This window comes from Monopterus albus, unplaced genomic scaffold (assembly GCF_001952655.1).
Source record: "Monopterus albus unplaced genomic scaffold, M_albus_1.0 scaffold162.1, whole genome shotgun sequence".
In the NCBI taxonomy this organism is placed as follows: domain Eukaryota; kingdom Metazoa; phylum Chordata; class Actinopteri; order Synbranchiformes; family Synbranchidae; genus Monopterus; species Monopterus albus.
This window is the reverse complement of record NW_018128042.1, coordinates 755,121-772,436: the sequence shown is the minus strand read 5'-3', so window position 1 is coordinate 772,436 and position 17,316 is coordinate 755,121. Positions and strand designations below refer to the sequence as shown.

The window sequence follows — 17,316 nt, the reverse complement described above, 5'->3', positions numbered from 1 at the left end:
AACTTTTGTCTGCTCTGGTCGATGTGTTTATATGACGTAAAAGAGATTTTCCAAGGACACACACACAAAATTAAATGGAAAACGTTTTCAGAAAGTACAAAGAATATTTGTTAGTGTTTTAGAGATGTGGCCTCTAATATACATGTTATCGAGACAAAATGAAAGCAGTTCTCATATAACAAGCTTGTTTCAACTTTTCTCTCATCAGACTGTGGTCAGACCTTCACCTCCCCCACAGGAACCTTCAGCTCACCCAACTACCCTGACCTCTACCCCAACAATAGAGAATGCATCTTCAAGATCATTGTGGAGGTCAACATGCAGATTATGCTGAACTTTACAACCTTTGAGCTGGAGGGCTACCCTCCTCCTTGCAGCTTTGACTTTGTGGAGATCAGGTAAGCAGAGATAGCTACACAGCTTCACCTTTTGCGTCTGTCAGTATATTTTTAATGGTAAAATTTTAATGCATCAGTTCTGCACACTGTTGCTTGAGTCAGACAGAAACTTGGGTAAAATGGTCTTACACTGCAAGCAAGTGTGTGGGCTTCCTATATCAGTGCTGTTATATTAGCAAATCACATACTGTAACATAGTGCACATGCAGCAAATGCTTTGTGCCTGTGCACATACAGTCAATCAGACAGTTACTTCTGATTTGCAGATGAATAAAGTTCATCCACACACTGTTTCCCAGTGATTGAAAGATAATTCGAATGAACAGTGGACATGCAACTAAGGTGCCCAGGGAAATATTAGTTGCACTGTACATGTCTCGACCACTTGGTTATCAAACGCCTTGAGCTGTGCGATTTTTAAGAAACCTGCACAGCGGAGAGATTTAATGACTACTGTTCCACTGTCTTTTGCAGGGATGGTGGCTATGAGACATCTCCCTTGATCGGTAAGTTCTGTGGCAGTCAAAGGCCTCCAGTGTTGGTATCCCATAGCAACCGCCTTTGGGTTAAATTCCGCTCTGATACCGTCATCACGCAACATGGATTCGTTGCTCACTGGGATGGCACACAGACTGGTAGGTTGTACTACTTTTAATGTTAGTTTTTTGTTAAGTTGAGGAAGTAAAGAACACAGCAGTGAGTCAGCACCACTACCATCTAGAACTGGAAAGAATATGTCCTGTGCAAATCACTGGACCAATAAAGTCCACTCCTTTAATCATTCTAGTTTAATTCAAATTTGCACATTTTTGACAATGTTTTTGACCACACTCTAGCACAAAATACATTATTTGAAAAAGGTTGATTTGCAAAACAAAACAAAACTTTATGCCATTGTTTTTCTGTTTATTAGACAAGTTATTAGCTTATACTTAATTCAGACTGCATTTTGCGATAACATCACCATCCTGTCATTGGACAATGGTGACACATACGTAAGAAGAGCAGCACACCCTGCCTTTCAAGAGTCTGCCTTAAATGCAGTATGGACGGATCTTATGTCACACCTTGGATTCCAGAATGAGTCGGAGAAACAAACATTCACCAGGTAAAGTGAACTGTTAATGTTGGTTTGAAAGCTAGGTCAGAACAAGGTAGTCAGCTGTATTAACTGAACAGCTTAAACATGTGTCAAGAGGTGCACAAGTGGTGCAGCGTCATTTAAATGTAAGAATTTGGCAAGTTCATTGAGTGTTGATGTGAAATTTTGCGGTTTGAAATTTTTGTGAGAACTGAGATATACAAACACAATTGTCTTTCTATAGTTGTGAGGACACTTATTGACATAATGCATTCCCAGTCCCCTTACCTTCAACTTAACCATCAGAACAACATGTCTGAGCCCACCCCATACCTTCACCCTAACCAAAACCTAATTCTAACTTGAACCCTGAAGCCAAGTTCTAACCATCAGACAAGCGCTTTTGAAGCTGTAAAGACCCACCATAATGTTCTCACAGATATTGCTCAAAAATGTATCCACACAACAATAGAAAGTCATGTATGTCTATGTGCCTGACCATTTTTGTTCATTCATTGAAGGTTGTGGAGGGACCCTGACAACTGAATCTGGGGCATTTTCCTCCCCTAACTACCCCCTGCCCTACCACCCTAATGCTGAGTGCTACTGGAACATCAGGACCAGCCACGGCAACCAGCTCCTTCTCTCTTTCTCCGATTTCCACCTGGAGTCAAGCTCCGGCTGCTCTTATGATTACCTAGCTGTGAGTACTTTGCCTAAATGCATGTGTAGGTGCATTATGCAATAGTTTTAGGAGGATTAGTTTACAGGCTGAATATTTGAATTTAAAGAATCAATAAGAAGGTTCAAAAACAAAGCAACATATTGGTATATACCAGGTACTTATGGAAAAGTGGGGAAAAAAACTTCATATACAATAGTATAAACACACATCTCTAAAGAGGTGGAGGTGTATAAATGAAATTCCTAGCACAAGCATAACAGTGAGTTCACAATACAAACACAAAGTAGCTGGCTGTATCTGGCCTTCGGTGAATCTGCATGGTTCTGTGATATAATGAACATGCACTCAGTGTTCACCTTCATAAATTTTAATGTATGAAATCTAAACAAACAATTGCTGTTTTTGTAGTTGTGTGTCTTTACTCTTTGATAATGCAATGGACTAAACCAGTCACTACTGATTATTGGTTTCCTGTGTGTGTGATCAGGTGTATGATGGTAACAGCAGCCATGCTCCAGAGCTAGCCAAGTTATGTGGCAGTCAGCTGCCCAGCACCATCAACTCTTCCACCCATCAGCTCTACGTCAAACTTCGCACTGACAGCGTCATCAACGCTGGAGGCTTCCTTGCATCATACACCACTAGTACGAAAACACTCACACACACACAAACTGAACATACAGTGTTGTATTATGTATCGGTAGCTTTGGAACATAAACCTCTATTTTGTTGAACTAAACTGATTCAGACTTTACTGTTATTTAAAAATGTCATGTACCCAGGTAGAAGTAAAAGTAGTTGTTGAATTGACTGCATGCATGAAAGTTGTTCTTCTTAATTTGCAATATTTCTTATGACAGACATCTTGGTGGACCCCATCAGGAACAAATATTGTAAATCCAGGAATTTATTCTATTTCCATATTACATATACTGTAACAAACTTTGGATATTAGAAAAAAAAGCCTAATTCAGCCATTAGGCCCTGTTCTTGTGTTGACATTATGTGACCTATGCCAATATTAGCTGAATTTGATTTGTACTGTATTGCGTATTAGCGTTTGGTTATGTTTGTTTTCAGAATGTGACGGCATGCTCATCTCAGGCCGACACAGAGGAATAGTGGAGTCACTAAACTTTCCCAACAACTACCCAGCCAACACCCTGTGCAGCTGGACCATCCAGGGCAGCAGTGGAAACACCATCAACTACACTTTTACTGCCTTCCAGCTGGAAGCTACCTCCAGCAGCTGCACCTATGACTATGTCAAGGTACACAGATGCACAAACCCATCACTGCAGCACTATTCAACTGGTTTTCAATAGCAGTGTTTCTAAACAACTTAATTTGATTGGTTTTCAAGTAAACATTTAGTAAAGCCATCATTTTAACATACAATACTATACAAGACTTTCCATTGTGCAGGGAGATTTTATGATGCTTCTTGTTTGCTGTCACTGTTAGTTTTTAGTGTGTACAGGTGGGTCGGCATACAGACAGAACCACTTCAATCAATCTTTCCTTAATGAACTTAAAAATGTTCAAAATGCAAGTTTAAAATCTTTGTCTATAGTGTATGTTGTTACAGGTTCCTGTTATTTTTCTCAACTACTATGAACTGGTTTCTTTTTGTGTCTGCATCATACAATCAACTCCCTCAGCTTTCTCTAAATTACTGTCCTAGCTCTATAATGGTCCCAGTGAGCAAGCTCCTCTGATTGGTACATTCTGTGGGAGCACACCTCCCCCAGCCAGCAACACCACAAGCTCAGCACTCACCATGGTCTTCAAAACAGACTCCACTGTGTTCATGTCTGGCTTCCAGATGATGTGGTACCAGAATGGTAAGAGACTTTTGTTGTTGTGGGCCAGGCAAGATAGACAGGACAACTACATACATCCAGTAGTTTTATGTACTTCAATTTCAAGAACATCCCCTTGATGAAATATGTATTAAAATGAAATGAGATGTTGATTCTTGTTTGACTGTCTGCTTGTGGATCCCACTGTCACTGTCTGACTTTCTTGTTGCTTTGAAATGTTCAGCAGTAATTCTGGATCATTCTGGATCTATTGTCACGTTAAGTGACATTTTTTAACACTTTTTCCACACAGTTTGAAACAGACTCTTCAGGCCTCTCTGCCTTGCTGTGTGTCCCTGCAGGTTGTGGTGGAGACCACTCTGGACCTAGTGGCTCCTTCAGCAGCCCAGGCTACCCCAACAGGTATCCAGAAAACAGGGAGTGTATCTGGTACATCAGCACAGCAGCTGGCAGCAGCGTCACCCTCACTATCCATGAGTTTGATGTGGAGTTCCATCAAAATTGCAACTATGATGTGCTGGAAGTAAGATGTAAACCTGTCTCTGTGCTCGACACACACCAGCTCCAGTGCTAGTGTACAATGCATAAAACCGTTGCAGGTGATTTTTGTAGTTCTTCATCTTTAAGGCAGAGAGTCACACACAGTACAGTGAAAGTCTTCTTCAGCATAACTCCAAGCAACGTTTTCTGAGGGGGACACATATTCTCTTAAGGGTTTTCATGTTATGTTTTATTCAGATATAAGAATGAATACAGACATGATTCACCTGAGACATATTTGGAAATTAGCACATACTGTGACAATCCTCCATTGGTTAGTTTTTGACTGAGATAGAAGTGACTGTAGCTTTCAGCTGAGCAAAAGAAAGTTTCTTAGTATTTTACCATAATACAGTACTAGGAACACAAAACTTTAACAACCTTTATATTAACCTTTGAATTTCACAAGTGAAAGATCATTTGAGCTAATTTTATGTTTCAAAAACCTGAAACTTAAACTTTATCTATAGTAACTGATGATCTTGTGTTTAAGGTGATGTCTCACAATAAAATAAATAATCAAAAATTTAATTAAGCTTAAGATCAGTCAGAAATTAAGTGAAAAACTATTTCAGGTTCATATTTTTACAGTTTATTGCATCCATATACATTTTAGTGATGCTTTTTTGTGGCTTAACAAGTGAAAAGACTGGATGAATCTATCTAGGGGGCTTGGCATATGGCATATACTGTATCTCTGATTCACAACCCCTCCTCCATTAAAGAGCAGCCCTCAGCTGAACTTTCTCTGCAGCTTTCTGGGACTGTCGGTCTATAGGGGGCTATCTACAATATGACCCAACCGCTTAATGCATATGATTTCTGTGAAATGTCTGTAAAAATTGTGTTGACATGATGAAGACATATCTCTGGATAAATGAATTACTGTTTTAATAAATGGAGTGTAACTGTGACCTTTCGGTATAAAACAGTTTATTTTTTCAAACAGCAGTACAGTTGGCCTTTTCACCATTACCTCTGACCTCCCCTCAGGTGTATGGAGGCCCAGACATGACGGCCCCTCAGCTGGCCAAGCTCTGCACCACCACATCCAGACCAATGCAGGTTTCCAGCACTGGCAACATGCTCACAGTGCGCTTCAAGTCTGATGCCTATGTCAGCGGTCGAGGTTTCAATGCAAGCTGGGCTGAAGTCCAGGGAGGTGGGTCCCTATCATGGACTACATGCCCATATGCCATACCTCTGTGCAACTATACAATAGATTCCATACATACATGCAGTTTCTCAGCAACGCCAGCACTTGTAGTAACCTTGGTTCAACTGTTCTTTGTCATGCAGGCTGTGGCGGGCCAGTGACTGCCCCATCAGGGGAGATCCATTCTCCTTTGTATCCCAACAACTATCCCAATAATGTGGACTGTTCCTGGGTCATCAGTGTAGACTCCCACCACCGTGTCTTCTTCAACTTCACTGACTTGGACATTGAATATCACAGCAACTGCATCTGGGACTATGTGGCTGTGAGTGACGGATGTTTAGTTCCAGAGCATAGTGCCAGAATATTTTTGTTTTGTCACTGACCTGTTAGAGCTCCCAGCCCCTATTTGTATTTTTCCACTAGTTACAGCTTAAATAAAATACTGGGGACTCACCAGCATGCAGCAGGCACGGCAAGGCTGCTATATTAATATAGCCCATTTCATATGCAGAGGCAATTCAAAGTGTTTTTACACAGGCAAAGTGAAATATTAACAGTGTTTAGAATAATAAGAATTAAAACCAGATAAATGTGTAAATGCAGTCTATTTACCTCTGGCCATTTATTCTGAAGTGCTGAAACCTAAAATTTAAACTTGCATAGCTTTACCAAAACCACATGTGTGTCCCTCTGTAGATCTATGATGGTCCAACTATACATTCTCCTCTGCTTGCTCATGTGTGTGGTACCAGTCTTCCTCCCTCCATCACCGCCACCCAGAACACCATCTCTGTTCGCTTTAGGTCGGACTCCAGTCGTAGCCACCGTGGCTTCAGTGCTCGCTTCTCTGAGGGTGGGCCTTCTTTAACTTCTCTGTTTCATTCTCTTGAACAAGCGTAATATGTCAATTTCTATTCTACATACATGTCTCCATGTAAACTGAATACATGACATAATAAAAGTAGTTTCTAGAAAGAACTTGAGAAAATCCTCTTAAAGAGACTTAATCTGAGTGTAAATGTGAAAATGTACAGAGTGAGATGTTTTGTTTTGTTCTGTGATAAACTTTAATTTGAAATTCAAGCACTGCAGTATCACTACAGACTCAAACTACGCTCTTAATATTTTCTACTGCATTTGCTCACTATTCTAATGAGACATCAGCTGTACCAATCAGTCAGTTTACATGACAATATATTCATCACCATAGCATCATTTTAGAGACTGAGGACGCCTTGACACAGCTTTACAATATTCCATTGTTTGATGCAAGATGAGCCTTAAACTGGATATTTCAACAGCAAAGATGCATTTCGGTCTCATTAAGAGACATTGTAGGTGGATCTACAGCCTGTATGGAAGATGCTGACCATATAATTGTTTTGTTTGTTTGTTTTCAACAGCTTGTGGTTCAACCATCATAACAGACAATAATGGTGGGGTCATTGCTTCACCGCGGTACCCAGCACCATATCCACCAAATCAGAACTGTAGTTGGATCATCACAGCACAAGAACCATGTGAGTTGCCTTAGTCAAGGCCCTCGGACCAGGAAACCTTAATGTTGTATAGGCCTACATTGTGTAATACACAAAATGATGTGGATGTTTAACCTTTGTCTTGTCTATCTGTGGCCAGTCAACCATGTGACCCTGTCATTCACTGACTTTGAGTTAGAGATGATCTACTCCAACTGCTCCCACGATGCTGTGGAGGTCCTGGATGGCAACAACTACCAGGCACCTTCTATAGGTGGTTTTACTTTATGTGTATGTATGTGTGTGTGTGTGTCTTTGAAGGCTGGTATTACTCATTTTGTGGGGACATAAAACTAACTACACAGTCACATTTTGAGGACTTGAGGTCCTTATGGACACAAAAAGCAAGTCCCCAAAATGTAAATCATAAAATTTTAGAGTGATGATTTGGTTTGAACCAGGGGTGTCACCGCCCAAACCCCAGAATCTGATTTGTCACTCCTGCCAGAGTCATAATGTGATGCTTGTCAGTATTAATGAATGCAAACTTAAAAACAATGACAAATTGTTGCCTCGGATACAGCTAACATTATTCTGATGCTATATAATTGATATTGGTCAAAGAAGTATTGTTTCTTATCATGTATGCACCAGAATACAGATGTGTTGTTATGGAGTACCTGGCATATTTCACCTTGGAGGGGACTCCCCAGGCAGGGGGCAAATAAGGAGCACATCCAAAGTTAATTAAAGAATGCACTGTGGTTTTCTCATTTTTACACAAAATAACCAATTTGATTTTCAATAATATACAGGTTCTTATTTCATAAAACTAGGGGTTTCTTTTACTTCCTACATGTATTTCAAATGTCCCCATTCTGGCCACCCTGTCCACAATTTTAGATCCACCCCTGCACACTGGGTTTGTCCATATGTTTCCACCAGGGTATATTATGTTAACAACCATCAGGTAAGCTATAAATTAACAATGAGACCATGTGTGATATGATACGGTACTCCGCTGATTTTAGTTGAATGTAACAAGTCAACAGGTTGTTCAGCTAATTTAATCATACATAGTGTTAAATTCAAATTAAAATGTCATGTACCTTTTTGTCAGGGCGCTACTGTGGCGTTGAACTACCTCACCCAGTGACATCCTTCAGTAACTCTTTGGTGGTCAAATTCATCTCTGACCACTCCATCGCCATGAAAGGGTTTAGAGCCACCTATTCAGCATCCACCTCCAGTAAGACATGCCAGGACACACTGATCACAGTTACAGCAGGACACCGGTCAAATTCATTCTGTTCTCCTGCATACATTTTGATACTGACAGGACTGATGCCTTCTGTTCAGGTTGTGGAGGGGATCTGCTCATGGAGAGTGGTGCATTCAACAGTCCTAACTATCCAGATGCTTATCCATCTAATGTGGAGTGTGTGTGGACCATCAGGAGCTCTCCAGGAAATCGTCTCCAGCTCTCATTTATGTTAGTCAATTCGAGTGTGGAGGTTCATTCTTGATCTTGGGCACACATATTTATGATGAAATATAGGGATACAACATAAGGTTCAGAAATATTCCATGAAAATGGTTCTGTGTGCGCCACAGAGTTGGTTGAGGTATTAATTTTGGAGGTTAGCCTTAATGTTTTCAATGGTATGGCTTTGTAAACCTGAACAGAGACAGTAAAAACAAACTGAGCTGGATGGTGAAGCCTGCCAGCAAGGTGACTGTGATCTATGGTAGATGTTTTGTATTTACAGTAGAAGTTAATTCATTACTGAGCATTGGTAACAGTCTTCTGTATGGTTTGTTCAGTATGTTTCACCTGCAGGGAGGTTCTGGCTGTCAAAACGACTACTTGGAAATCAGAGAGGGCAACTCCACCGGGCCTCTGGTCAATCGCTTCTGTGGTACCTCACTACCATCCAACTACACCTCGGTGCTTGGTCACATCCTGTGGGTTAAGTTTGTGTCAGATGCATCAGTTAGTGGAGAAGGATTCAGAGTCACCTTCTCACACTGTGAGTGTCTGTGTGAAAACCACAGTTTTAAATGGAATCATCATTTCATTGTTTCACCTCATTACTGGCCCTGAAATGCGACCGTCCCATCTTTTTTTGGAATGTGTTGCATTCATCAGAATTAAAGTGAGTGTTTATTTTGAACAAAGAATAAATTTGATGAGGTATCACATCAAATAATCAATGTAAACAGGACACAGATGATTTGCAAATCACTGTTTTCAGTTTTAATTTTGATTTTACATACCATCTTTTTCTGACTTGTTATATCACAACTGTAAAGTATCCAGTACAGATTTCCTTAAAATCTTACCGAATGTGTCTCAGTGTTATTAACTTGTTTTGTTACACCTCTGTTTAATAATTTGGTGAGTTACATTAACTCTGCCCAAATATAAATAAAACTCAAATAGAAAGAGAATGAAAGGTCTAATTGACTTTCTCACTGTTTCTCAGTGTATGGTAATGATGTGACAGGGGAGTTTGGTCAGATAGCATCCCCACTGTATCCAAGAACATACCCCATTAATGCCCAATACCGCTGGACTATAACTGTGGACGGAGACAGCTACATCCAGATCCGCTTCTTGGACATGGACATTGAGGACCTGTCTGACTGCTACTACGATAATCTCAAAGTAAGATGGGGTGCTTTGAAATCACATTGTATCCTTAACTTAATCAGTCACAGTGGTTGTACCACTGTTTCTGTTGTAAGTGTACTGAATTGCATTGTGCTGTTTTACATTGGATATTCATTGCAACAGTAATAAGCCCAGTCATATTTCTTCAGTGGCTGTTTTAAAACAGACCCACATGCATCAGAATATTGAGAGCACATCAAGGTGCAAATGCACTAGAAAGGTGCACTAGAAATGCTAACATGAATCATCTGCACCCATTTATAATTTTGAACTCAAGTCTAAGCTTAGACGTTTGTCCATTTACTGATAACAAACAACAAATTGACATTACCATGTTTTCTGCCCTCATTGTCTTTAGATTTTTGATGGCCCCAGTGTTCATTACTATCCCATTGGGACATACTGTGGTCTGTCCCTGCCCCCTCCCATAAGAAGTTCTGGCAGCACTATCACCCTGCAGTTCAAATCTGATTTGGTGGTGGGAGGACGAGGCTTCCTTGTGGAATGGATCACTGTCCAGGACTCTGGACCACCACCCACTATCCCACCAGGTGAGACAAAACAGTTAGTCCCTTTGAGCCATTTAACTGTATATAGCCCACGCAACATGTCAGACTTGCATACTGTATGCTACTGCACAATGAAAAAGAGAAGCCAATGGCGGCATGGAAGTACAGTAGATGTGTATGAGAAAGTTAGAACAGGGTTAACTTCTACATTATTTATAAGCCTAATACTTTGGTAGATTAGTAGTGGTTTGACCAATCTGAGAATAAATTAAGAATCTTTTCCAATAATTACACAATAGATAAACCAGCATCTATTACCATGGTAACCATACACAACAAAGATGGTGACAGCTGTGGCCTCATCATTTTTAGAAGAAATAGGCATTAAAAATGCAGGATAAAAAATATGAAATCTACTGTAGACTGTTTTACTTTTCAGACATTTTTGAACTGAAAAGTTAAAGATGTGTATCATATTCACTTTGAATTTGAGGTACAGTTATTAAGCTTGTACAGCATTTATACCATCTAAATGACCCGGTGTTTTCTTTTCTCCCGGTCTGTGTTTGTGTGTCAGGTGCATGTGGTGGAATCTTAATGACGGGGGAGACTCCTGGCTTCCTCTATTCTCCTAGGTGGCCTGAAAACTACGCTCATAACCAGGAGTGTACCTGGCTGATACATTCTCCAGACTCCATCATAGAATTCAACATCTTGTTTCTGGACATGGAGGACTACCCCACTTGCTACTTTGATAGTCTTACCATCAGAGATGGTAAGGAGTGAAATCCTTTTCTGTAAACACATAATTAAGCCCAAACCTATAAAGACCATGAACCAAACCTGAGTGGAGTCACAGGTATATTTTAGCGACAGCACTCTGCTGCTGTAGTAGATCTGTATGTTCTTCTGGAATCTTATAATTCCCATCGTTGTGTGCATGTGTGTATGTGTTCCCAGGTGATACCAGTATATCCCCTGTGCTAGCCACTGTGTGTGGTCGGGAACTTCCAGGTTCTCTCCATTCAACAGGAGACTCCATGTACATCCACTTCTCTTCAGACAGCAGCATCAGTGGCCGAGGCTTTAATGCCTCCTACTCCAGAGGTCAAACACCAGAAGCAAATTAATACACTTTATCCTTACATTCTAGCTAGCTAGTAGTCTGCAACAATGAATTCAGAAAACCCAGTATTTGGTATCAGTGAGAGTTATGGAATCAGACATTTGTCATTTTTGCATCTATAGAACACATTGTGTTGTGGGATTGTTAGCAGAAAATAGTGTGCATGCCATTGTGCAGTAAATACAGTGAAATTTACTGTAGAGTAATTAGAGATTTAATAGGATAAACTTAATACTTTCCGTACCCACTGTAAATATTTGGACAATAATTTTAAATCTCATTTCTTCTTTTTTCCACATTTGCTGTTAGTAATAATAATCATAATAATCATTATATTGCTTTTGTATCTTTTCAGGTTGTGGTGGACTTCTGCATGTAGACAGGGGTGTGGTGAGCAGTTCCAACTACCCCCAGACTTATTTGCCTAATCTGGACTGTAACTGGCATGTGATGGTGACACCTGGCTTCAGGGTTTCTGTCACCTTTCAAAGCCCCTTCCAGATTCAAGGCTATGGAACTCAGTGCAGCTCAGGAGACTACCTGGAGGTAAACAACATATGGAGATTAATATAGCAATATCTGCCTATCATAAACAAAAGTTCAAAGTCATGTCTATATTGTACAAGCAGTGGTTTAGTTTGCAAGTTGGCAACTCAAATTTAAGATTTCCCACAAGTTGCACATTCTTTTTTTGGTGCTTCAGCACAATCAATATAAAATAAAATAATTTATTCTGCATTAAAGTGCTTTAATTTGATTAGGCTTGCATCAATATAGAAAGAACTGTGTGGGACCCTTTCAACACAGTGTTAAAACTAGTTACATATATTCAGTGGTGCCTTCATCCAAGTGTTAACTATTTTTTTTAACATTTGACCCCATGTTCCTCAACAACATGTGAAAGAGACTGAAATGCTTGGGAATTCCCCATCAGCTAGTAAAGTGAATGCAGCCTCTTTGGTGAGACTGAAACCTCTGACTTGACTTGTCTGTTTTAAACTGAGTGGATTGGTTAGTGAATGCAGCCTCTTTGGTGAGACTGTCTGTTTTAAACTGAGTGGATTGGTCTCATAAGCACATTGGTCCTTCTTCAAAGTGTAATCTCTGCTCATGTAGTGAATGTTTGAAACAGTGAATTCATGAAAATTTGATCATAGCATTTTTAAACCTAAAAAAAAAGTTCAGTTCTAAAATTTAATAATTTCTAATGTGTACTCAGGTTCAGCAACTTTATTTTCTTTTAGTTTACCGACTGAGGCTTTAGATAAAGTGTTAATGATCAGCCCTTACATTGTTTATGATACCATTCATGCAGTGTTGTCTCAACAGCTCAGAAACGGTCCAGATGTTTCATCTCCACCACTGGGGGGGCGTCTCTGTGGGTCAAGCCCTCCATCTCTTCTCCAGACTACTGACAACCACCTCTTTATTCATTTTGTGTCTGACGGCTCTAATGAGGCCAGCGGCTTTAAGCTAACCTTTGAAGCCCACAGTCAGGGTACAACCACCACTATTGTTTCCATTTTTCTTCTGTCACAGTAGAATTCATCTTAACATAAACATGGTTGTTGTTCATTTTTCAGTGTTAGATAATGCTTTATCAGTGACCAAGGTGTTACAATAATATTATTATTGGAATAGTTAGTTAATGGGGCTGAATGAGAAAGTCCAGATTCTGATGGAGTGATGGACTTAGAGAAGGGCTGTAAGGCCCAGTAAAATACTTTCAGCACTGTAAATTCACAGTGTACCAAAAACAATTTGTAAACCAGTAATACCACAGTAACAGCCTTTTGATTGAAGTAATTACCTTTGCTAATTTAATTAGCTTTGATGAACTTCTGTATTTAATGCTGGTTAGAATTGTGGTCCAGTATAAACATATTTGTTCTCTTTTTCTGCAGCATGTGGAGGTTTCATTGAGCTGAATGATAACGATCCTCCAGGCTACATCACTTCACCGAACTACCCTGGGAACTACCCCCAAAACATTGACTGTATCTGGGTCATCACTGTGCCCTTGGGAGAAGCTGTCCAAATTGACTTTGAGGATCAATTCTACATTGAACCCACAACAAAGTACAACTGCTACTTTCTGCTCAGGAACTAGTTTGGTTATTTTTATATTTACACCTGATAATTAATGCTTAGATTTGGTGTTATTAATGTTCAGTATTTGGGAACTGAGCATATTCTGACTTTTTCTTTTGCGGTGCTTTCATTTTCTTAACTTTGAAAGTTTAAAAACAAAGGATATTTGTACTTATATTCTTTACATTCAGTCATCTTCTAGCAATGCTTTTACAAAACATGTTTTCAGGTGTTTATTCGTGTTTTTCTCAGCTGTGGGTATGACTATTTGGAGCTGCGTGATGGCTCAACATCCAATTCCCACTTAATTTCCCGGCTCTGTGGCAACACCCGACCATCTACCCAACATTCAACAGGTTCCTCCATGCTGCTCAGGTTTCGTACTGACACCAGCGTCACGCACCAAGGCTTCAAGGCAAAGTACTCCATCGGTAGGTAAATCCCATCAAATATGATCTTGGTTTTTAAATATGGATCTACTTCTACATACATGCAATACTGTGGCTGGCTCAGGCCTAATGGGCTAGAAACTTATTCTAATGCAAACGCAGATACTTTGAGGTACTCAAAATCATTTTCAGGCTTTGGGGTATTGAAAATATGTCACTTGATATTTTTATTGCAACACAAATGTAGGCTGGCACCATTGCTTTTTCTGATGCTATTACTGCAGGGTGTCAAAGTAGGAGAAAACTTTTCAAATCCTACACATCTTTAACTGCAGCTTTTCAGCTGTACTTGTTTCGTTCTCTTTAACAAATGGGATGTGGTGGTAATTGGTGAAAATAGATGTTGGAGAAAAAAGTTTTATTATTCATATCAGGGTTTGAAAAGAAACAAGTGTCAAACACTAATGGCTCTACTTTTATTTTGCATCTCCATTCCCTTGCAGCAACATGTGGAGGCACCTATATAGGTCAGAGGGGTTCGATCCACAGCCCTGGCTTCCCAGGATCCAACTATCCTGGCAGCTCCAGCTGTGAGTGGTACTTGGAGGGGCCTACAGGGCACTACCTCACCCTTACCTATGGAAATTTCAGCCTGCAGGACACTCCAGGATGCTCTGCTGACTATGTGGAGATCAGGGAGTACAATGCTTCAGGTGAGAAAATGAGATGATTGGTTCAGCCGGTTGCAATGCTGCACTCTATATTATTTGACACAATAAATAAAAAAAACTCTCCAAATGGAATGAGTCATTGGCATGTGTGTGTGAACACATCTTTGCCCAGAGTTACACATGCAGAATATCAGTTTCATGTCTGTAGAGTTTTCAGCTGCAGTGTTTTTAAGTGGCACTTGTCATATTGTACATTTTTTCCGAGGCAGATGTTTATGCTTCCTTATGAACATGAAATAAAGATAATGATAAATGGAAGAAATAAAGAACAGCAGAAACAAAAGCCAAATTACTCGACACTGGCATGACAAGACAACTAATATGCAAATCATAGACCCACTGATACATACATTGTCTTTTGTGTTGTATAGGACACACACTGGGCCGACACTGTGGCAGTAGCCTTCCTGCTTCCATGGACACATCTGACAGTTTTGCCTATGTCAAGTTTGTCAGTGACTCCAGTGGAAATGCAGCAGGCTTCAGTCTGTCATTTGAAGCTAGTGTTGAAGGTAAGATGATTTTGAACATGTTGAAAATAATGTTTGTCCAAGGTGTCAAACACAAAATAACATTTTGAAAAATGTACCATCTGTGTTGAGACAAATGGAGTGAACTGAACAAACACTGTTAAATGTATTTGTAAATAACAGAGTATATTTGTCATATTTTATCTACATAAGTCAAAAATGTTATTTATAATAACCTCATATTTGCTGTCATTTATATAAATGTTTGCTCTGCTTTAGACTGACAGAGGTAAATAAATGACATTAGAAAGTGGTATTTCTCATGTTGAATGTTTCTCTTTGTTTTACTTTTCCTCTCCTCCTCCTGCAGCCTGTGGGGGAGAGTTGAATGCTCCTTCAGGAACAATCTCCTCTCCCAATTATCCCAACTTGTACCCACACAACCGGGTGTGTCGCTGGGAGCTGGTGGTGTCATCAGGACGCCGGGTTACACTCACCATCAATGACCTACGGCTGGAAGGTTCTGGAACTTCCTGTGCATTTGACTATGTTGATGTGAGTTCCTTTCTGCCATCCTTACTTTGTATTTCAGCACTTTTTTTTCCAAAACAGCAAATTTATGCTTTTTGTTTTAAGCCACAAATTTTTTCATGCATTTTACACCACAAATTTATTCCATTGACCTCAAATGTATCTAAGGTATCAGCAGTATCTCATACGCTGGACAAAGTCAGACTATCAGCACAGTTAGACACCACTCAGTGTAAGTGGGAAAATGTTTTTTTGTGACATAAGTGAGCTGGCACAAGGAAAATATTAAGGCAAAGCCAGTAATTAATAAATGCTGGCATGGTGGTGCTGTGGTTAACAATACTTCCTCATAGCAAGAAGGTTCTGGGTTAGAACCATGCAGCCAAAAATGGCCTTTCTGCAGAGTTTGCATGTTCTCCTTGTGCCAGTGTGGATTTTTTCCAGGTACTTTGGCTTCCCCCCACAGTCTAGACACATGCAGATTAAATTATTTGATGACTCTGTATGATCTGTACCCTGCATGTCACCCAGTGTAAACTGGGATTCACTCTGTCTCCACTAGGTGCTGAATGGGTTGGCAGTTGATGCCCCTCGTCTACAGCGACTCTGTGGTACAGTACCTGCAGGCACTCAGCTGCGCTCCTCTGGCAACACCATGGCTGTTGTGTTTCGCACTGATGCTTCTGTGTCTAATGGTGGCTTCATGGCTTCATACTCCTCTGAGGAGCCTGCAGGTTAGAGGTTCACTTGGACAAAACTTAAACTCAAGTACTATGTACAGTATTACATATTTACAGCTGTCACTGGCAAAACATTAGGAAACCGTTAGGAATAAATTCTCTTGTGTGTCTGAGATCATATAATATACCATTCCTGTTGAGTAAGTGTGTGGATCAAGTCAACAGTGATGCAGTAACAGCCCAGTTCAAGACCATTAGATTCTGAAACACTTTCTTTTTAGCACTTCTACATCTAAATCACCAGTTTAATCAAGTGACAGTTACAGTACCATTGCAAGTTAACAGAAAAAATGATGTACATTACATTTTCTGAGAGTAAATTAACATTCATTCCTCAAATATTTTCTTAATAAGTAACAGTTTTTGCTATTTGTAAAAATATCCTGTAAGTGTAGTTTTCATTTTAATGCTTGTAGTTTTTATTAGTCCTTGCCCTTGGACTGCCCTGCTGGTCAGTCAGATAAGGTTCAGGAAGTGCTGGATGCTTCGATCCCTCCCTCTCAAGCAACCCAAGTCTTTAATTGAAATAGAAATTTTCAGATGTTTTAATTTTCTGTTGGCTCAATAGAAGATTGAAGAAAACAAATCCAAAATACCAATTATACACTGACCTGACAAATTAAAAAACTACAGTTTCAGAAAATTGAATTCAGTTTTTATGTTGTCTTGTTAAGAGTGCGGTGGAGTCCTGAACAATGCAGCGGGCGGGAACTTCACATCCCCTGGATACCTGGTGTCCAACTACAGCAACAACCTCAACTGTGAGTGGCTGATCCAGAACCCACAGCACATCAATTCCTCTATTGTGGTGCTGATAGAGGACTTGCACCTGGAGAACCACCAGACCTGTGAGTCAGACTACCTCCAGTTCCGCTTAGGTGAGTACCACTG

General features: G+C 40.0%; 1 protein-coding gene across 1 annotated transcript in view; it reads left to right on the top strand.

The window, feature by feature from the left end:
- The window catches only part of cubn (cubilin (intrinsic factor-cobalamin receptor)), a 49,604-nt gene that overhangs the window by 19,152 nt on the left and 13,136 nt on the right, over window positions 1-17,316 (top strand). Inside the window, exons 22-49 of the mRNA XM_020615343.1 lie at window positions 209-398; window positions 873-1,033; window positions 2,001-2,182; window positions 2,652-2,808; window positions 3,245-3,435; window positions 3,849-4,008; window positions 4,329-4,510; window positions 5,521-5,689; window positions 5,827-6,008; window positions 6,383-6,539; window positions 7,090-7,206; window positions 7,325-7,438; window positions 8,285-8,413; window positions 8,524-8,656; window positions 8,989-9,194; window positions 9,651-9,832; window positions 10,197-10,389; window positions 10,925-11,122; window positions 11,308-11,454; window positions 11,829-12,019; window positions 12,803-12,971; window positions 13,378-13,552; window positions 13,817-13,995; window positions 14,457-14,666; window positions 15,056-15,196; window positions 15,525-15,709; window positions 16,248-16,419; window positions 17,100-17,303. Coding sequence (XP_020470999.1) covers window positions 209-398; window positions 873-1,033; window positions 2,001-2,182; window positions 2,652-2,808; window positions 3,245-3,435; window positions 3,849-4,008; window positions 4,329-4,510; window positions 5,521-5,689; window positions 5,827-6,008; window positions 6,383-6,539; window positions 7,090-7,206; window positions 7,325-7,438; window positions 8,285-8,413; window positions 8,524-8,656; window positions 8,989-9,194; window positions 9,651-9,832; window positions 10,197-10,389; window positions 10,925-11,122; window positions 11,308-11,454; window positions 11,829-12,019; window positions 12,803-12,971; window positions 13,378-13,552; window positions 13,817-13,995; window positions 14,457-14,666; window positions 15,056-15,196; window positions 15,525-15,709; window positions 16,248-16,419; window positions 17,100-17,303 — 4,776 coding nt within the window. The remainder of the gene's footprint in view (window positions 1-208; window positions 399-872; window positions 1,034-2,000; window positions 2,183-2,651; window positions 2,809-3,244; window positions 3,436-3,848; window positions 4,009-4,328; window positions 4,511-5,520; window positions 5,690-5,826; window positions 6,009-6,382; window positions 6,540-7,089; window positions 7,207-7,324; window positions 7,439-8,284; window positions 8,414-8,523; window positions 8,657-8,988; window positions 9,195-9,650; window positions 9,833-10,196; window positions 10,390-10,924; window positions 11,123-11,307; window positions 11,455-11,828; window positions 12,020-12,802; window positions 12,972-13,377; window positions 13,553-13,816; window positions 13,996-14,456; window positions 14,667-15,055; window positions 15,197-15,524; window positions 15,710-16,247; window positions 16,420-17,099; window positions 17,304-17,316) is intronic.